Genomic DNA, 23084 nt, shown 5'->3' with positions numbered 1-23084 from the left:
AACTCGGTTAAACCGTCAAAAACACTATGTTTAGAACATCTTTACCTCCGAGCACCAAGAGAAATACAGAATATTTTTACAAATGTAAGAACTCTCAGTAAGGCAGTAGCCTTGTCATCTTGTGACTCCAGACCATGTTAGTGCCAAAATGTGTGTCAAGACGGTCCTGGTGGTCACCGTATTTATAAACCCTTGAGCAGATTCTAGGGAGACCACTTCCTGCTGTCTAATCCAATAATACAATAGATGAGATTCTAATATTCTAAAAATCATGCAAAGTAATTCAACCCCAAAACACATAAGAAACTCCTATATTCTTTTTAACTTAGAAAAACTAATGTTATGTACTTAACACATACCGAATATTCTTGGATTTGTTATCTTTGCTAAGGCCAGGTTAGCCAATATTGCTAGCTTTCTTTTATTCTTTTTCCTATATTTGATCATATTCACTTGTTCATTTAAGTAACCTAAGAAATTTCTCTGTAATAAAATTCTTACAAAAAAATGGTTTAGTATTACTCTTCTTCCCCAGTTTATTTGTATTTAATTTTAAAATGTCAATCTTAGAATAAAATATGCAATATTATTATACGCTTAGTGAATTATTACTACAGTTCCATCAATCCTGTTGGAGGAAAATGTGTATAGCATTAGTCTCTTCTTTTAAGTTTGGTCTTCAGTTATTCACCTCTATACCAAATTACTAAGAACTCTAGACCAAGATTTACATGCTGATTTTCAAAACAGCTCTGGTCTTGAAGACACCTATTGTTAAAAGAAAAAAAAAATTCTAACATTATGGGCATTTAAATTGGCTCCATTTTATAAATAGTATCTACTGTGTCCATATTATCAGTTGTTTAATAAAGAAAATATTTGAAGCAAGGTGAAAAATACCTCTCATTCTGAGTATAAAGGGTGGATTTCCTAACCAGACTCTTTATAGGACTAACTGCTGTCTCTATACTAATATACCTAGGTCAGAGGAAAATAGAAAGAGAGAGGGAAAGGTTTAGGGACAAACATGATTATGTACAAGTTTGTCATGTATAAGATTTCTTCCTAATCTTCTGTCAGCCAAGAGCTATGGTTAGGATATCCAGGATAAGGCCATTCCATATCTAGAATGCTGTACCTCAGGCTTATCTTTACTGTGAAAAGAGTTCTCAGCTAATTCAGACAAGCATGCTGATTATGTCATTATGCTATAAACAAGAAAGCAACTATTTGCAAGAGACCATAGATTATGAAACCATAACAAGAAAGTAAGACCATATATATCTTTCTTAATAATGGTTAAAAAAATTTAGAGCATTTGTTAAGTATTTCTTAGATAATCTTTTTCTATATAGGAAGGGTGAAGGGAAATTTTTAAGAGCTATCACAGTAACAATCTGCTTTTAAATTTAATTTTAGAAAACATAAATTCTAACAATTATGATCAGTACTTAATTTATTACAAAATTTTGTTTTTGACATGGTATTATTGTAGAACTTTGTTTCTGTGATTTTCAGTGAGAATGAAACACATAGATGAGAATTTTTTCAAATGTAAATGGTCTTTCTCTGTAATTATTATGGAGATGAAGATAAAAAGTATACATAAATAAAATGCCATATTTATATGTTAACATTAATATAATATAATAATATTAGTACATTCATTAGTGATCTCTAAATAACATAAGACACAGTCTTCATTCATAGGTAAAATAAAAATTCTGTGTTTATTTTGTATTGATAAGAAATACCATAATACCATTTATATTAGAAAGGTAATTAAGTTCTGCAATGAAATCTGGACATTTTGCCTGCTTTGCATATTATGAACTTTCATTGTAATAGGAGTTCAATACCATATGAGACTGAATATTTTTTTAAGTGAAGTATATTGGATTTTAATTATATAAATTTATTTGGCTTTGGAAGTTCAGTTAAGAATTTAATTGGATTCTATTTCAAGAATTTCCTTTTAATCTGAGTTCTTAGTGTGTTGTTTTTAAATTTAGCAAATATTTATACATTATTTTAATATAGAGTATTGAATAAAATGTTTCAGGAATAATCTGCAAAGAATTTATTTTCATATTATGTACTATTTACCACGATATTTATTAGTTAATATGGGATATCTAACATTGTTTATTATTTAATAAAATATGTGTTAATTTACCTATAAATGAAGATATTATACTTAATTTTTGAAATTGTATGAGACTGTTGGCATTGAATAAGATGCTGAAATAGAATCATTTTCAAATTCCATTCATTTAATAACTAACAACAAAATATAACAGTAATATTCCAAAATTTAATGACACTAAAAAATGGCATATCAACTAATGTTACATTCTCAAAAAGAATGACATAGATGTATTTATTTTGTGTAAAATTAGCACAGGTTACCATAATTATACAGATATTATATCACTATTTTATTTGATAGTTATCAGTGAGAGTTAAAAATATTTTGAAAATTAGATCACTGCATAGCTGTTCCACGTCTCTATTTGCAAATGTAATTTTAAGCTGGAAAATAATTCAGATGTTTCAGTATTTGCTTTTGAATGTAATCTCAGAAGATTTGGGCTCAGAAAATTAGGAATATCTGAAATTCCTAATACAAGTTTGAGGTAACTCAATAGTCTCTGCTTAAGGTCCCCTGGAAACTACATTAGACTTAATTCAGCTTGATTGATGCCTGCACAATTGTCTCAGAATGGTATCAGGACATTTGCCCCTAGGTTTTGATTTTATCCTTCCTGGGAACTTTTGTTAATTTGATTAAGAAGGAAGAGGTGTACCTGCAGACAGCATGAAAGACTTTTTTTCTATACTTTGGAGTATTTATTTTTCTGTTTGCCTTGTGGGCAGGCTGTAGAGTTCTCCAACCATTGAATTATTTAAACTGTAATTTTTGAACTCATTTCTCTGACTACATATGAAACAGGATGGTTTACATTGGCCGCTATAAAATATACGTAACTAATGAAAAGATGTTCAGAAATGAAAAGGCTGTTTTGTCTTCACAAGATACGGAAAAAGTTAGAGCTAAAGACTTATGAATTTTATACTCCAAATTCTCGTTTTTGAGGGGAGAATTCTAAACTTCAAATACAAATATTAACATGATCTACCATACAGCTACCAAAGCTATATGTACTCATGGTTCCAATACAAATTTTCAGACAAATGCAAATGATAATTGTCTGAAGGACTCATGTGTCAATATTAAATCAATTGGGGGGAATTATAAGTTTTCATAACATTTATATGTAAATATCAAAAATATCTGTGTATACCTATAAATATGTGTGTATATCAAAAATCTTATGCTATTCTAGAAGTGATTCCTCTTTTAATTGAATGAACTAAGTAGGTTTTTATTGTTTGTTTATTTTTTTGCTAGGAACAAATATATGACTTCACTGAGAAAAGAATAAGTTTAAGAAAGGATAAATATCCTTAGTGACAAATTTATCAGAAGAAGCTATATAATACAATTGAAAAAATAACCTTCGGGGCGCCTGGGTGGCGCAGTCGGTTAAGCGTCTGACTTCAGCCAGGTCACGATCTCGCGGTCCGTGAGTTCGAGCCCCGCGTCAGGCTCTGGGCTGATGGCTCAGAGCCTGGAGCCTGTTTCCGATTCTGTGTCTCCCTCTCTCTCTGCCCCTCCCCCGTTCATGCTCTGTCTCTCTCTGTCCCAAAAATAAATAAACGTTGAAAAAAAAGAAAAAATAACCTTCTTATTTAATATTTAATTTTGATAATAGAGCCAAAACATATTTGTAGTTATACATTATAATTATTTTGTAGAAAAATGAGTAATTTTATGTGGAAAATAACGGTATTTTTTTATACATAAAGTGCTCATTTTTAATTAGCCTTGGTTCATTAAAAAAAAGCCTCCTTTTAAATCTTACCTCTTTGTTTTTTCTTATGACTTATTTATCAATTCAAATTAGTAAAATACACTATTTTACTGTCTCGCTCAAGAGCAAAATGAGGAAATAATTTTTATGGAATAGTAATTTGGACTGCTTTTAGATTCTAATTAAAAGGAGTAAACTCTCCCACAGTTATAGCTTACTGACACAACCAGCATGCTTTCTGCCCAAAAAGGCAGTACAGTATATTTTAATAAGGTATGTGACTCTTAAAAGTTCATTATTTCAGCACCCCAAGGGAAATAAAGAAGAAGAAAAGTAAAATTATTGTGACTTTTGACAATTATTAGTTAGAAAAAGGAGGTAACAATTGCCAAAAAAATCACAAAAGTGAGCATGTTACCTGGCTATGACAAAGAGCACACAACTGACACCCAAGTAAGCCAGCAGAATATACATCCAGATATCAGGGGAGAGAGGATTCAGGAAGGAGAAGACGCCTGGGTTTGTACCATTGGGCTTGCGGTACAAAATACTTATTCCAAGTGTCATAAAGGGCTTGGAAAAGTCGATGACCTTCTCTCGAACGTAGGTAATAGCCAGTGGGGCAACTGCAAGGTCAGCTTTCTGTAGAGAGAAACAGAAAACAGGGGAAAAAATGGGTTCTAAGTCTCAAAAAAGAAGTCAGTATCCAAATTAAGCAAAACAAATACTTTATACTTGAGAATTGTCTGAGTAACTATTATGTTAACATTTAAAGCATTCTTGACCCTGAATTGAAGCATTTGATTTTTCTGTTACTCATTTCTATGTCCTTCTAGATTAGCAAACCAGCATTTATTGCAAGTAGTTAAAGAAAGAAAAAAAATATATGGAATGAAAAAACTGAAGAAACTATTGTACATTCAGTACCTGAATTATTAAGCTGTGGAATCTTCTCATAATTATTTTTAATCTAAACTAAAAAAACACATTTAATGTAAGCTATGGATCTCTAAATAACTTGGTCAAATTCTAAATAGTAATAATAATATCTACCTCAAATCATTTCATTGATAATCAAGAAACATGTTTTCCTTATTTTAAAACTATAGAGTTCAGTTAAAAGGTTTAAGTCTTTAAATAGTTAACATTTTGAAAATCATCTTTTAATGTGATTGTGTTTACTGCCCTTGAGTTTTGTTTCTATCCCTCTAATTTGTTTTATATTATTTAATGAAAATCCTTGCAGCCTTGCCTAAATCGCATTAGGAAATGAGTTTTTCAATTTTCACAAAGTTGCTAATTTTCCACGGTAGCTTAAATATGTTAAATTACTAATGCTTTTCACTCATCATGTTATAACCATCTGTCAGGGATGAACTTAAGCTGTAATATGTTACAGGAAATAATTTTAATATTTTAAATAATAAAGGCATCTATTCTCATATATAATGGGAAGCTATATCTCTACTTTCCTTTTATTTTCATAAACATACTGGGCTTTCAGAAGATAAATAAAAAATGCTGTTTGTAGAGAGCTACAGAAAGATGAACAAAATAATGAAATTGGGTTTTGTTTTCTTACCTCGAGGACTGTTGGAGAACTTAAAAAAAGAAACTTCACTAAAAGGCTAAGTTTGTTGATGATATTATTCTGGGTATGTGTTTGGGAATTATTATTCTGGGTATGCATTTGTGTTTGGGTGTGTGTGGGAAAGGGGAGCACTCAGATACCTGAACAGAGTACCTCTGAGCAGCAATGAAGACAGAGAGATATTTCTCTAAATGTTAGGAAGGAAAGAACAGGTCTTAATGGTCCTGGAGAGGATATCATCACATTACATATTCATAAATCTAAGAAAATATCAATTTAGCAATAATACTTGGTAATGTTCTTTAAGCATGTGCTGTGCAACAGGCATTGTGTGGTAAACACTTTACATGAATTGTCACATTTAATCCTTACACAATCCTACTATTATTCCTATTTTAAGATAAGGAAACTGAATCTATGAGAAGTAAAAAACTTGTTCATGGTCACAGAGCTAACTGAGCATTGAAACCAGGACCTAAACCCCAAGCTATTAGAATCTATACCTAGAGTTAAGCATGAGATGCATCTCAGAAGCCAGAAATGGAATGATGGAGACATTCATTCATTCCTTTACTAAAGAATCTGTAGAGATGGAAAGGAGAATATATAGAAGCAAGGTCAGTAATTAATAGATTACAGTCACTGACAATTTAGAGGGTCAGGTGCAGAATTTAGGAAGATGGAATACTTTCCACAAGGAAGAAATAGCACTTCCTCTAAGACAGAAGGGAAGGAACTACAGACGGTTTGAAAAAGTAAGGATGTTTGTTAGGGAAAAAGAGTGATCATTTAAGAAACAGATTCTAGGTTAAAAAATGGACAACCTGAAATGGTGGCTTACTTCTGTTCAGGGGATTGAGTATACAGCACAGTTTATCTATGTACCATTTCACTTTTGTAACCCTCCCTCACTGTAGGCACATGAAAAGCAAAACTTTATAACATGTAAAGCATGTAAGTGAACATGCTTTAAGCTGGTAAAATATTTTTTAAATTCAAAATAGATATTAACAAAAGTTAGGGAACAATTCAAGTAACATCTATTAAGACAAAACCACTACATTATTCTAAAAAAAAAAGTCGTTCCACAGGCATATATTAATATGATTGACAAGACATCCATCAAATTTCAAAATTTACTTAGCATTGCCTAAAGTAAAATTTCTATCCCAAATATAAAATGAATATAAGACAAAACATCACACAGTAAAATTCTTTCAATTATAAAAGAAATTAGTCATTTGAAACAAAAGATATAAACAGACACTTTTGACATTTAATTTAAAAAAATAAATGTATCGAGAGGGGAAGATGGTGGTGTAGGAGGAAGCTGGACTCACCTCCTCCTGCTGATCACTTAGATTCCACCCACACCTGCCTAAATAACCCAGAAAACCACCAGAAGACTAGCAGAATGGACTCTCCAGAGCCAAGCTTAGACAAAAGGCCCACAGAAGACTGTAGGAAGGGCAGAGAGGAAGTGCGTGCTACACAGACTGGCAGGATGGAGCTGGGGCAGTGGAGGGGCAGCACGCCCAGCAAGGCAGAGCCCCTGAGTCTGGTTACAAAAGCTGAGGGGCCGGACTCCATGAGTTCTGACAGCCAGCAGGACTTAACACCTGGAATGTTAAAAGTCAACTGTTCTGCTCTCATGGGGAGGGCGAGAGGACGCCAGGAGTTAGAATTGTTGAACCCTGGAACATAGAGCTAAGCTCAGCTGGGGAACAAAGGCACTGGCAAGTGCCATCTCCTTCTCCCATCCCCCAGCAGAAATTCCAAAGGGAACCAGTTCTGGTCACTGAACTTGCTTGCATTGTGCAAAAGCCCAATGCTGTGCTTCTGTGGATACATTCCTCCAACGGGACTGCCTCCATCCCAGTGCTGCAGGGTTCCTCCCGCAGGACACCAGAGAGGGCAAAGCCAGCTAAGCCTGCCCCTCCCGCCCCTGTGCACTTTGCAGATCCATCCCAGCTAATAACTCAGATACCATCAAAACAGCACCACAAGCCTGGCAGTGTGCAAGAGGCCCAGACATGGGCCACACCACACCACTATCTTCCCTGGGAGAGGGGAAGATAAGGTACATACCAGTCTGACTGTGGCCCCAGCGGTGGGCTGGGGACAGACATCAGGTCTGACTGCGGCCCCACCCACCAACACAAGTTACTCCAGACAGCACAGGGGAAGTGCCCTGCAGTTTGGAGCCACCACAGGGACTACCCAAAATGAGAAAACAGGAGAAGTCTCCTCAAAAGAAACTCCAGGAAGTAGTGACAGCTAATGAATTGATCAAAAACGATTTAAGCAATATAATAGAACAATAATTTAGAATAATAGTCATAAAATTAATCGCTGGGCTTGAAAAAAGCATAGAGGACAGAAGAGAATCTATTGCTATAGAGATCAAGGGACTAAGAAATAGTCATGAGGAGCTATAAAATGCTATAAATAAGGTGCAAAATAAAATGGAGGTGGCCATAGCAGGGATTGAAGAGGCAGAGGAGAGAATAGGTGAATTAGAAGATAAAGTTATGGAAAAAGAGGAAGCTGAGAAAAAGAGAGATAAAAAAATCCAGGAGTATAAGGGGAGAATTAGAGAACTAAGTGATGCAATCAAATGGAACAATATCCGTATCATAGAATTCCAGAAGAAGAAGAAGAGAGAGAAAGGGGCTGAAGGTGTACTTTAACAAATCATAGCTGAGAACTTCCCTGATCTGGGGAAGCAAAAAAGACATTGAAATCCAAGAGGCACAGAGAACTCCCTTCAGATGTAATTTGAATAGATCTTCTGCATGACATATCATAGTGAAACTGGCAAAATACAAGGATAAAGAGAAAATTCTGAAAGTAGGTAGGGATAAACAGGCCATAACTTACAAAGGTAGACACATAAGAGTAGTAGCAGACCTATCTACTGAAACTTGGCAGGCCAGAAAGGAATGGCAGGAAATCTTCAATGTGATAAACAGAAATAAAATGCAGCCGAGAATCCTTTATCCAGCAAGACTGTCAATCAGAATAGAAGGAGAGATAAAGGTTTTCCCAAAAAAAACAAAAACTGGAGGAATTCATCACCACTAAACCAGCCCTACAAGAGATGCTAAGGGGGATTCTGTGAGTGAAATGTTGCAAGGACCACAAAGTACCAGAGACATCATTACAAGCATGAAACCTGCAGACATCACAATGACTCTAAACCCATATCTTTCAATAATACCACTGAATGTAAATGGACTAAATGCTCCAACCAAAAGACATAGGGTATCAGAATGGATTAAAAAAAAAAAAACAAGACCCATCTATTTGCTGTCTACATGAGACTCATTTTAGACCCGAGGACACCTTCAGATTGAAAGTGAGGGGATGGAAAACTATCTATCATACTACTGGATGTCAAAAGAAAGCTGGAGTAGCCATACTTATATCAGACAAACTAGACTTTAAGTTAAAGGGAAGGGCATTATATAATAATTACAGGGTCTATCCATCAGGAAGAGCTAACAATTGTAAATGTCTATGTGCCGAATATGGGAGCCCCCAAATATATAAAACAATTAATCACAAACATAAGCAACCTTATTGATAAGAACGTGGTAATTGCAGGGGACTTTAATACCCCATTTACAACAATGCATAGATCATCTAAACACAGTATCAATGAAGAAACAATGGTCCTGAATGATACATTGGATCAGATGGACTTGACAGATCTATTTAGAACTCTGCATCCCAAAGCAACAGAATATAATTTCTTCTCGAGTGCACGTGGAACATTCTCCAAGATAGATCATATGCTGGCTCACAAAACACCCCTTAATAAGTATAAAAGAGTTGAGATCATACCATACACACTTTCAGACCACAATGCTATGAAACTTGAAATCAACCACAGGAAAAAGTCTGGAAAATCTCCAAAAGCATGGAGGTTAAAGAACACCCTACTAAAGAGTGAATGGATCAACCAGGAAATTAGAGAAGAAATTTAAAAAATATATGGAAACAAATGAAAATGAAAATACAACAATCCAAATGCTTTGGGATGCAGCGAAGGCAGTCCTGAGAGGAAAATACACTGCAACCAAGGCCTATCTCAAGAAACAAGAAAAATCCCAAATACAAAATCTAACAGCACACCTAAAAGAAATAGACACAGAACAGCAAACCAAAGACGCCCCAAACCCAGCAGAAGAAGAGAAATAATAAAGATCAGAGCAGAAAAAAAAGCAATATAGAATGTAAAAAAAACTGTAGAGCAGATCAATGAAACCAAGAGTTGGTTTTTTTGAAAAAAAACAAACAAAATTGATAAACCTCTAGCCAGGCTTCTCAAAAGAAAAAGAAAAAGAAAAGAGAGATGACCCAAATAGATAAAATCATGAATGAAAATGGAATTATTACAACCAATCCCTTAGAAATACAAGCAATTATCAGGGAATACTATGAAAAATTGTATACCAACAAACTGGACAATCTGGAAGAAATGGACAAATTCCTAAACACCCACACACTTCCAAAACTCAAACAGGAAGAAATAGAAAACTTGAACAGACTATAACTGGCGAAGAAACTGAATCAGTTATCAAAACTCTCCCAACAAATAAGAGTCCACGACCAGATGGCTTCCTTGGGGAATTCTACCAGACATGTAAAGCAGAGATAATACCTATCCTTCTCAAGCTATTCCAAGAAATAGAAAGGGAAGGAAAACTTCCAGACTCATTCTATGAAACCAGCATTCCTTATATTCCTAAACCAGACAGAGACCCAGTAAAAAAAGAGAACTACAGGCCAATATCCCTGATGAATATGGATGCAAAAATTCTCAATAAGATAGTAACAAATCGAATTCAACAGCATATAAAAAGAATTATTCACCATGATCAAGTAGGATTCATTCCTGGGCTGCAGGGCTGGTTCAACATTCACAAATCAATCAATGTGATATATCACATTAAGAAAAGAAAAGAAAAGAAAAGAAAAGAAAAGAAAAGAAAAGAAAAGAAAAGAAAAGAAAAGAACCATATGATCCTGCCAATCAATGCAGAAAAAGCATTTGACAAAATTCATCATCCTTTCTTAATAAAAACCCTCAAGAAAGTTGGGATAGAAGGAACATAATTAAACATCATAAAAGCCATTTATGAAAAGCCCACAGCTAATATCATTCTCAATTGGGAAAAACTGAGAGCTTTCCCCCTAAGATCAGGAACACGACAGGGATGTCCTCTCTCACTGCTGTTATTTAACATAGGGTTGGAAGTGCTAGCATCAGCAATCAGACAACAAAAGGAAATCAAAAGCATCAAAATTGGCAAAGATGAAGTCAAGCGTTCACTTTTTGCAGATGACATGATATTATACATGGAAAACTGGATAGATTCCTCCAAATGTCTGCTAGAACTAATACATGAATTCAGCAAAGTCTCAGGATACAAAATTAATGTACAGAAATCAGTTGCGTTCTTATACACTAATAATGAAGCAACAGAAAGACAAAGAAAGAAACTGATCCCATTCACAACTGCACCAAAAATCATAAAATACCTAGGAATAAACCTAATCAAAGATGTAAAAGATCTTTTTGCTGAAAACTATAGAAAGCTTATGAAGGAAACTGAAGAAGATATAAAGAAATGGAAAAACATTCCGTGCTCATGGATTGGAAGAATAAATATTGTTAAAATCCTATCTACACATTCAGTGCAATCCCAAGCTATCTACACATTCAGTGCAATCCCAATCAAAATTCCGCCAGCATTCTTCTCGAAGCTAGAACAAGTAATCTTAAAATTTGTATGGCACCACAAAAGACCCCGAATAGCCAAAGTAATATTGAAGAAGACCACCAAAGCAGGAGGCATCAGAATCACAGACTTTAGCCTCTACTACAAAGCTGTAATCATCAAGACAGCATGGTATTGGCACAAAAACAGACACATAAATCAATGGAATAGTATAGAGACTCCAGAATTGGACCCAAAAAGTATGGCCAACTAATCTTTGACAAAGCAGGAAAGAATTTCCAATGGAAAAAAGACAGTCTCTTTAACAAATGGTGCTGGGAGAACTGGACAGCAACATGCAGAAGAATGAAACTAGACCACTTTCTTACACCATTCACAAAAATAAACTCAAAATGGATAAAGGACCTGAATGTGAGACAGGAAATCATCAAAACCCTAGAGGAGAAAGCAGGAAAAAGCCTCTCTGATCTCAGCCACAGCAATTTCTTACTTTACACATCTCCAAAGGCAAGGGCAAAAAAAAAAAAAAAAAAAAAAAGGCAAGGGCAAGCAAAAATGAACTATTGAGACCTCATGAAGATAAAAAGCTTCTGCACTGCAAAGGAAACAATCAATAAAACTAATAGGCAACCAACGGAATGGGAAAAGATATTTGCAAATGACATATCAAAGGGCTAGTATCCAAAATCTGTAAAGAAGTCACCAAACTCCACACCCGAAAAACAAATAATCCAGTGAAGAAATGGGAAGAAAACATGAATAGACACTTCTCTAAAGAAGACATCCAGATGGCCAACAGGCACATGAAATGATGCTCAACATCACTCCCCACCAGTGAAATACAAATCAAAACCACCCTGAGATATCACCTCACGCCAGTCAGGGTCGCTAAAATGCACAAATCAGGAGACTATAGATGCTGGAGAGGATGTGGAGAAACGGGAACCCTCTTGCACTGTTGGTTGGAATGCAAACTGGTGCAGTCGCTCTGGAAAACAGTGTGGAGGTTCCTCAAAAAAATTAAAAATAGATCTATCCTATACCCAGGAATAGCACTGCTAGGAATTTACCCAAGGGATACAGGAGTACTGATGCATAGGGGCACTTGTACCTCAATGTTTATAGCAGCACTCTCAACAATAGCCAAATTATGGAAAGAGCCTAAATGTCCATCAACTGATAAATGGATAAAGAAATTGTGGTTTATATACACAATGGAATACTACTTGGCAATGAGAAAGAATGAAATATGGCCTTTTGTGGCAACGTGGATGGAACTGGAGAGTGTTATGCTAAGTGAAATAAGTCATAAAGAGAAAGACAGATACCGTATGTTTTCACTCTTATGTGGATCCTGAGAAACTTAACAGAAGACAATTGGGGAGGGGAAGGAAGAAAAAAAAATGTTAGAGAGGGAGGGAGCCAAAGCATAAGAGACTCTTAAAAACTGAGAATAAACTGAGGGTTGATGGGAAGTGAAAAGGGGGGGAAAGAAGGTGATGGGTATTGAGGAGGGCACCTGTGGGGATGAGCACTGCGTGTTGTATGGAAACCAATTTGACAATAAATTTCATATTAAAAAGAATAAAATAAAATAAAAAATAAATGTATCAACAGACTGTGGTACATTCATATAATGGAATATTATTCAGCAATAAAAAGAAATGAGCTATCAAGACAGGAAAAGACATGAAAAACTCTAAATGCATATAGTGCTAAATGAAAAATGCCAGTCTGAAAAGACTACATAGCGTATGCTTCCAATTATATGACATTTTGGAAAAGGCAAAACTGCACAGGCAGTAAAAAGCTCTGTGGTTGACAACAGCTCAGGGGAACAGAGTTTCAAATAAGTGGAACCAAACATGTTTAAGATAGTGAAACTATTCTGTAAGAAATCATAATGCACATGACACTGTGCATTTATCAAAAAATATAAAGCTGTAGAATACAAAGAGTGAGCCCTAATGTAAACCATGGACTTTAGCTAATGTCTCAAAAAGTTCATCAATTGTAACAAATGTACTACACTAATGGAAGCTGTTAATAATCATGGGAACTAGAGTGGGGCAGGGGATGAAAGCAGAATGGGAGAAGGTATGGAAACTCTACTTTCTGCACAGTTTTTCTATAAACCTAAAACTACTCTAAAAAGTCTATTTTTTAGGTAATAATTTTAACCATATCCTCAGTTAGTAGTACTTAATGTTGTGTTGATTAAATTAATTAGAACATAGTTGCTACGGTAAAGGGTTTCTCCCTGGAAATTTCACCAAGATGCCTGGGCAGCAGCTATCTTATTAATAAGTTTTAATTTAATATTCTATCATTCTATATGAAATTTTCCAAATTGTTTTATTCTCATAATAACCAATCAAATATCTGTAGGGCATTGGACAAAATCTGACACCAAGGAACTACTTGGTAAACGTTTGCTAAATACAGTTTCAACTTACTAAATACAGTTTAACTTACTAAAAGTTTCAAAGAAAATTACCCAGAGAATTTCAAAATTAAACTTTTTTCTGATCTTATTCTAGAAATAAGATTTATTGGTACATTAATGTAATTTCTAGTGAACTAACCCATCTAGGGGAAAACAGAATAATTCTTTTTATGGAGTTCTATATAGTTAATAGCAATCCTTGATTACAGTTTCAAAGAACAATGATAACATTTATTGGTCTAATTTCCAATTACCTAATACAAAAATTAGATAACAAGGCATATTTTCATGAATGTCACAATGACTCCTAATTTGATCATGTTGAGAAAACCTTCTTTACAAAGTCCTAGTAATGAAAGAACATAATGATATTATTTTATAATACATGCTCTGGCCAGTGAAACATCTTATGCATACTTCTGAAAGTTTTTGTAATTTAACAAACTGGAAAAAACAGTTCTAAAAACTTTTCGTTTCCACAATGTTGTGAAATGCTTACGACAGTGGTAAGTGTGCTTGAATAAATTGGAAATATTTTAACTGATTTAGCTAAGACATTTAAGCTAGTTAATTATGATATTAATTTTAATGTAACTTATAAGTGATCCCACACTTTACCAAACTCTTCACAATGAATAATGTGAGCACATGCTTTCGCCTCTGTGTGCACTTTTAGGGAAACATAGTTTACTTTCTGTACATGTGGTATACCATTTCCACCACTATCCACCTGGTTACACTCCTGGACTCCTACAGTGGCCTCCTAATTGGTCCCCTGCTTTCATTGTTGCCCAACTAGAGTCTATTCTTCATCCGAAGACAAGCTCTTTTTAAAACATATACCAGATTATCACTTTTGGCTCTGAATTCTCCAATGATTTCTAGCACACATAAAATACAACCTAATCGTGGCCTACAAAGCACTACAAGAGATAGCCCTTAATTATGTAATCAACTTCAGTTCCTATCACTCTCCTGGTCTTAGGGGGATCACTCTTGTCCCCATAACTCTGGTTGCCTTGTTAATCTTTAAATGTGAAAACGCTTCTGTTTCAAGGCCTTTAAACTTACTATTTCTTTTGCCTGGAAAGCTTGTTCCTCATAGGTCTACAGGGCTTATTCACTCACTTTTAATGTTTTGATGTATAGGTTCTGTTACCAGTCACTCAAAGGGATCTTTATTAACCACTTACTATATCACTCTTTATCTCCTTACCATGTTTTCATTTTCTTCATAAAACTTAGAGTGACCTGAAATTATGTCATTTATTGTTGTCCTCCTTCCAAAAGAATGTACATCTCTTTCGAGAAAGGAGTTTCTATACTTTGTCCACTTCTGCATTGTCAGTGCCTAGTACAGTGTTTGGGACAGAGTAGTCATTAAATATTTTTAAATGATCAAGTGAATGCATAAAACATTTATCCCCAGTATTTTCCTAAATGTCTTCACAGAAAAAAAAAATATATATTCCTGAGGTTTATCTTCTTACAAAAATGAGATTTTCCTTGTGCATGATTTCTATTTTTATAAAAATAAAAATAGTTATTGAAAACTGGTAATATATTTCATATTTAATATTTCTGTGACAAATTGGGTTTCAGTTATTATAACAAACAAGAAGGCACCTTATACCATTAATTTAGCTTGTACTCACTAGGTTGTGTTTAAGAAAAAAAAGTAATGAGATTAAAGTTAAATGTGTCATAAATGTGAAAACCTAACTTCAAACTTCTATAAATTACATATATTATATACACTATACATCATAATGTCTATTTGTAGGTTCACAAAAATATAACCTTATATTTTAGAAATATGCCTTCAGTTGCTTTTTACCAAACCAAGTAGTAACCTACAAACGTCAATTGTACAGTGGGCAATTGAGTTATAAAATAAGGAGATTTCTTTTACACATAAAGAGCCTGAACAGAGAGAATTAAGAAAGAATTAAACACAGACAGTAGTATTAAACACAAGCAATAATTAATTTATTAATGCTTAAGTAAGCCTGCTGGTAATTTCATATGATATTGACTAAATCTAACAAACTTGCTGTTAATGACACAAATGAAAAATGAACTTCTCAATTGGTAATTGTTCAGAAGAGCCATGGTTCCAAAACAGTTTTGGAGTGTGATTATTTTTGTAGGGGGAGCACAGTTTGAGGGGGGACTTAATGGTTTTTGTTTTGTGTTGTAGTATTCCCACCCTGTTCTGATTTTGCTGTGAACTCCCAACTGGATGGCTTATAAATATTAATATTTATATTACAATATCTTCCTTTAACTTCAGTATTTCCATGGGATTCATTTGTGGTTTTGTTTGTTTTAGAGACAGAGAGAGAGAATGCGAGTGAACGAGGGAGAGGGGCAGAGGGAAAGAGAGAATCTCAAGCAGGCTCCATGCTCAGCACAGAGTCCAATGCAGGGCTCAATCCCATGACCCTGGAATCATGACCTGAGCCAAATCAAGAGTTGGATGCTCAACCCCTGGTTTGTTTTTTTAACATAGTAGTTGAGTTAGCTTAGCTCCCTTGAAAATTTGGGTACACAGAAATTGAGGAGTATTTTCCACATTGATAATTTCAAGAAAACTAAATTTCTACTAAAAATAATCTGAAATCATTCATATCAATAATTCAAAGTGGAATTTAGGATATCTGTTGTGGGGAATAAGCTTAGGAAGTCCCTGAGCTTGCACCAATGGGTTAACAAGGCATAAAGAATTAGAAAGCCATAGGATGAACACACCCAAGTTTGGGTAAACAAGATTAGGTAAATAAGATTAGGTAAATGGGGCAAAGGCCCCCAGTATAGGACAAATGGGGCAAAGGACCCCAATATAAGACAAACGGAGCAAAGGCCCCCAGTATAAGACAAACGGGCAAAGGCCCCCAGTATAGGACAAAGATATAGGACAACGGCAGAAAACTGCTTTCACAGGAAGGACCAAATTAAGTAAACCAGTAAATAGGGCTATAGACCACAGCAGGGTCAGAGTTGCCCAGAGCAGAGCTAATTAGCAGATGCCTTGTTGACCCTGAGGTATCATGTTCTGTCTTTCTTGTCTGTCCCCTAGACCAGTTCAGGTAAACAGAGGTGGAGCATCATGTTTGCTGTAAACAACCTTCCACCCAGCACCAGAATCTTATTTTGTATTGACCCAAACTCCTAACACCACATATCTCCAAAACCCCCTTTCCCCATGCCCATAAGTTAATGTTCACAGTTTCATTGTCTGTCTGTAAGTCTTCTGATCCTAATAAAAATGGAACAAGGACAACCCTTACTTGGGGCTCTTGTCTCCTCCTGGACATTAACTTCTCATACATTTTTAATCCTGTGTCCCCCTCTCTTGCTGGACAAGAGAGAACTCCAGACTCAGAGTCTACAACAATATGTTATTCATGAGCAAAGAACTGAATGATAGTGTCTCTGACATTTTTTGTTCTGGATTTCGGATATATAGATTTCCCCATTTAAAATAACTAACATCTTGGGGCACCTGGGTGGCTCAGTCAGTTGCACATCTGACTTCGGCTCAGGTCATGATCTCGTGGTTCGTGGGTTCCAGCCCCTCACTGGGCTGTGTGTTGACAGCTTGGAGCCTGGAGCCTCTTTAGGATTCTGTGTCTCCCTGTCTCTCTGCCCCTCCCCTGCTCATGCTCTGTCTCTCTCTCTCTCTCTCAAAAATAAACATTAAAAAATTTTTAATAATAAAATAACTAATGTCTTCTAAAATTGTAAGTGAAAACATTTTATTCTGTTGAAGACAATCACCCAAATATGAAAAATATTCTATTATATTCTATAATCCTTAGTTAAATATTTAAACAAAAACAAAACAAGGAAAAATCCACAGTATTACTCAAATTTATTGTTATTATATATTTATCAAGCAAATAATATTTTGAAAAAAGAAAGATGATGCATGTCTTCTTTGAAATGAATTTATATGAAAAGTTTCAAAATAGAAAATAGAGGGACACCTGGGTGGCTCAGTCAGTTAAGTGTCTGACTTCAGCTCAGTTCATGATCTCACAATTTGTGAGTTTGAGCCCCATGTCGGGCTCTGTGCTGACAGCTCAGAGCCTGGAGCCTGCTTCGGTTTCTGTGTTTCCCTCTCCCTCTCCCCAACTTGTGCTCTGTCTCTGTCTCTCTCTCAAAAATAAATAAATAAATAAATAAATAAATAAATAAATAAATAAATAAATAAATAAAGTGTAAAAGAAAATAGAAGCAACTCAAAATAGTATTTAAAATTGCGGGTTATTTCTGGAACCTATAAAACATTCACACAACTTCTTGTTATTGATTCAAGCTATTATTTCACCTATATATTTTCTGTTAAACCTTTTTTCATTTCCCAGTTTACATGCTATGGTATCACAAGCAGTGGACCAAGAAACAACTACTAGCACTAAGATGGGTGACTATGAACTAGAGGGAATCTTCTTAATGGAACTGTGAACTTGTAATTCTGCTTTGTAAACTGTTCTTCAGTATAATTGAATTCTCAGGACCTATTTTAAAGTAATAAGTAAATTATAATAGCTATAAATAATCAATGACATAAAATGTTTTATTATGATGTTTATTTTAAAATTGGATATTAATTAATTTCAAATAATTTTAGAATTGATTTAGAATCAATTCATTTAGGATATTTGTCACAATTACAAATATTCCTTGATAAAATATTACCAAGACTCACTAAGCACCAGGCCTGGGACAAAGTATAGGATACAAAGATATTTAGGACAGTCTAATTTCTCCGGTGCTCACTGTGGCATAGGGAAGATTAACAATGGAAACAAATAATGGGGAAGGCCTAATTAGTGTTTCAGCTGAAGTGTGTATATGTAAATTGAGGTATGTACAGTTGTGCTATGATTTTATTGGCTTGCCCACCTGTTGCTTTAATGGATTGATACAAAATGATATTCATTATTAGAATTTACATTAATTCTGCAAAACCTGGAGTTGAAATGGGACTTATACACACTCTGTCATTAGTATTTTAAGAAGTACAATGGATTCAAGAGGGAAAAGTGACAGTATTATAATCCACATTATAGCTTCTGATTATCTATACCTTATTACTAGATTAAAAAAGAACTATGCTAAGGAGTTTAAAAATCAAAGTGGTCTTTAGAATAATCAATATGAGAGGAATAAGAAGAGCTGCATGGTGAATAACACTTGCAAGCCACATAAGCAAACTAGAAGGCACTCCTAGATCAACTTCTTCTATTCCCTTTTCCAGTTAAAATGCAAATAAACACTAATTTTCCTATATAGTCGCATAATTCTTTTTTTTTTTAATTTTTTTTCAACGTTTATTTATTTTTGGGACAGAGAGAGACAGAGCATGAACGGGGGAGGGGCAGAGAGAGAGGGAGACACAGAATCGGAAACAGGCTCCAGGCTCTGAGCCATCAGCCCAGAGCCTGACGCGGGGCTCGAACTCACGGACCGCGAGATCGTGACCTGGCTGAAGTCGGAGGCTTAACCGACTGCACCACCCAGGCGCCCCTCGCATAATTCTTACCTAAAGGCATTTGTTACATTCATTTTAATGCCGTACAGAATAGATCTACAGTATATCTTCCAACAGAGCATGATTTTTAACTTTTTGCTCCATAGAACGTACTTTGCCTTATAAATAGATTCGCATTGTATGCTCAACTACTAAGCAAACCTATCTTTGAAAAGATCAAATTAAAATATAAATTTACTCAAATCCTTACATTCAAAATATGTATCATATGCTCATAGCTAGAACATAGTGGAATTTGTTAAATACATAAACTGATTACATACATGGTAAGAAAGAACTTTGTGTAACAAAAATATTATAGTAATATAACAGCTAGCCATTATTGGTGTTGCATGTGGATATCTTTACAATTAATTCTCTAACAAAAATATACTTTGTAACATGTCTTATTTGTCTCCCAAGACTAATAAAATTCCTTGAAACTGTACTATTTAATAATTTTTATAAAGGTTTAACTATAACAATTTATTCAGTATCTGTCAAAATTTTTGATGTGTGAGTGAACTTAAAATCCTGTCGTCTATGTGAAATCATTCATTCACTAATTTATTAAGAAATGTGTAATTAAACAATTCACTAATTTATTCAATAATTATTTGTTCCTTAATGACAGTTCTATAATAGTTGCTGTTCTGATACTCACAGTACAGGCAAAGCCAGACAAGGTGAAGAAAGAAGACAGACACGAAGCATGAAAAAATTAGAGGATGTAATTTCAGGTAATAAAGAGTGTTAATGAGTGAAGATAATGCAGGGTGAGAGGATCAGAGTGTGAGTAGGGAAAAGAGGGCACTCTTTAATAAAATGGACAGAGGAACCTCTAGACATTTGAGTCTAGATTTCAGTCAAGTCAGAGATAAAGCCCTGGGAGGTCTGAGCAGAGTTCTCCTAGCAGAGGAGACTATGAATTACAAAGGCTCAGGAGTGGAAACAAGCCAGGTAAGCCAGAGGAGTCCCAAACATATCTCTAATCCTCCCCACGTTCTCCTACTTTAATCATCCCATTAATCCTCTCCAGAAAGTCCCACTGATTATAAAAACATTAAATTAAAAAGATATTCCAACCATAAAAAAAGGTGTCAGATTTAGTAGAGAAAATTTCCAACATTGCGCCTCTCATGTCATTCTCAGTATGTTTTTTCCACTAATAAAATATAATTTTGATTTATCCTCCTACCTTTATCCTATATGATCCCTATAAATTATTTTGTTCAAATTCAACTGCAAGAAAACTACTTGTGCCCTAGAATTTGTTAAAATACTATACCACCTATTGGGGTACCTGAGTAGGCCCAGTCAGTTAAGCGTCTGATTTCAGCTCAGGTCATGATCTTGCGGTTTGTGGGTTTGAGCCCGATGTTGGGCTCTGTGCTGACCGCTCAGAGCCTGCAGCCCACTTAGAATTCTGTGTCTCCCTTTCTCTCTCTGCCCCTCCCCTGCTCACGCTCTGTCTCTCTCTCTCAAAAAAAAAAAAATTAAAAAAATTTTTAATAAATAATAAAATAAAATACTATACCACCTATTAAAAAATTAAGCAAAACACCGATCCCATGAGGTGGAAACTCAGCATTATATAATAATAATATAAAAAAAAGATTACACTGTGCACAATATTTCTGAACCTGTGACATGACTTTGTTCCTACAACACCAATATGATCTCCTGCCTGTACAAAAATCTCCCACTGATTAATAAGAACAACTTCATGGCTTTCTGTAAATATCACTGAGGAACAGTATTTTCCTTTTAGAATATTTGATTCTGAATAATTCATTTATAATAACAGAACTTAGACCACTTCACCATGTTTATTAATAAAAATTGACGTCATTCCCATATTTGTTCATGAGATTTTAACAATATATTATCACTATGTTTTTAAGGATGATTGGATAACTCATAGGTAAAATTAAATATAAGGGTTAAACAAAAAAAGTCCTTCAAAATAGCAAACAAAAGTCTTTCCAATACTAGGTGCCTGCAGTTTTGATAGCGTTTGATAGTAGGAAACTGGATGCAAATAATAAGAAAAAGTTCTCTAAGAAAAAGGTTAGATTTTTCCATCTATTATTTTATCCAAACTACCCTTCTTTCCTTCTTTCCTTCCTTCTTTTCTCTTTTCCTTCTTCTAAAATCAGAATGATTTTTTTTTTACTTTTAAAGAGCATATACAATAAAATTGTGTCTATTAGCAGATGTAAAAGGATTTTAAGACAGAGATCATAAGCAAAGAACTTTTTCTATTGAATGAAAGTGGACCATCAATTCCAGCTTACAAGAGACTTAAATATATTACTAATACTTAACCTTGAAATGTCACACCTAAAATATTTAATAAATAATTCTAACTTCAGAACCAGGCTATTATACAAAGGTATTCCCCCAAGATCACCTATAATTTGGAAATGTAAGTAGCCTACATGCCTCAAAAGGGAATGGTTAATATATAAGGGTATAACAATAAAGAACTACTATCCACTGTTAAATAACATTTTATGATGTCTACAATAAAAGGGAATGGACACTGATAATGTGAGTGAATATAGAAACATACAATATTAAATATGAATTCAACTAAATAAAAACATGATGAGTGGAACCTACAGATTAAATGGGTCTTGGAATATATCAACCAATCACAAATAAAAGAGAATTTTTAGATCCCAATTTAAACAAGTACATTGTAATGAATGAGTAAATAAATACTGTTTGTTGAATACTTGATGTCAATAAAATCAAATTTTTTCCATGGGATAATGACAGCATGGGCATTTAAAAAAATTAGTCCCTGTCTTTTAGTGATAAATACTATTTATACATGAATATATGAAATAAACATATGACATGATATGAAGTCTAGGAATTACTGCAAAATAACACAGGTGGCAAAAAAAATTGGTGAGAGTTGAGAGGAAATGATATTGGTGAAAAGTTTGTTAAACTTTGAGGGCTGTGATGGATACATTGCCCCTCACTTTACTTTTCTATTTGCACATGTTTGAAAAGTCCCATAATATAACATTTTAAATGTATAAAATCCGTAGTGGAAGGAAATCAAGCAAAATGTTAATAGTGTTTGTCAATAGTTGTAAAACTAAGGTTGTTTTTTATATTATTTCTAAATGTTATAATTTTTATATATTGAAAATATATTATTTTCCTATTTTATAAGGAAATACCTGATATATATATATATACACACAAATATATATATACATATATACTTATATATACATATTAGTGAAGGTTTTTCAAGCTATATATATATATATAAAGCTTTAAATATAAATATATATATATATACATATATATATAAAGCATGAAAAACCTTCACTAATTAAATAAAACAACAATTGTAAGCAATAAAGCAAATCCATAGAATCTTGTGGTCATTATGTTTAAGAATATAAAGATTGAGATACACATGCAAAGAGTTTTATTTGCCCTAAACTTATAGATTAACTTCAGTACAAATGCAATTCTTTTCTGAAAATAAACTATTAAAACATGAAATGAGTAAATAAAGTACTGTTTTGCTTTAATTTAATTTCTTAAAAACAGCTGATATATTTTCATTTTGAGAATAAAGAAAAATAAGCTCCCCTTTCATTAGTAGTTTAACCTGAATGATTCAAATGGAATTTCTTATATCAAATATTACATAACATGTTGGGGAAAATGCTACTGTATTTCAAGGCTACTGATTCCTATCTTTTTCATATATTCATGTAGTGCTTCCATGTAGGATTTAAAGGGAGCAATAATCAATCAGATTATCTTTCTGTAAGATGTAAAAAAAAAAAAAAAACTTGGAATAAAGAATAAATTATAAGTAGTAAATACCCATGATTTCACAAGGCAATTG

General features: G+C 34.1%; 1 protein-coding gene across 5 annotated transcripts in view; it reads right to left on the bottom strand.

Annotated features, from left to right (window-relative positions):
• Positions 1-23084, bottom strand: part of GRIK2 (glutamate ionotropic receptor kainate type subunit 2) — a 661616-nt gene that overhangs the window by 164125 nt on the left and 474407 nt on the right. For all 5 annotated transcript variants that reach the window (XM_045499147.1, XM_045499151.1, XM_045499149.1 and 2 more), the window contains exon 12: positions 4294-4517. In XM_045499147.1, the coding sequence (XP_045355103.1) occupies positions 4294-4517 (224 nt within the window). The remainder of the gene's footprint in view (positions 1-4293; positions 4518-23084) is intronic.

Source organism: Leopardus geoffroyi, chromosome B2, assembly GCF_018350155.1.
Source record: "Leopardus geoffroyi isolate Oge1 chromosome B2, O.geoffroyi_Oge1_pat1.0, whole genome shotgun sequence".
NCBI classification, from domain to species: Eukaryota; Metazoa; Chordata; class Mammalia; order Carnivora; family Felidae; genus Leopardus; species Leopardus geoffroyi.
The sequence above is the reverse complement of the archived record's forward strand: the minus strand, read 5'-3'. Positions and strand labels throughout refer to the sequence as shown.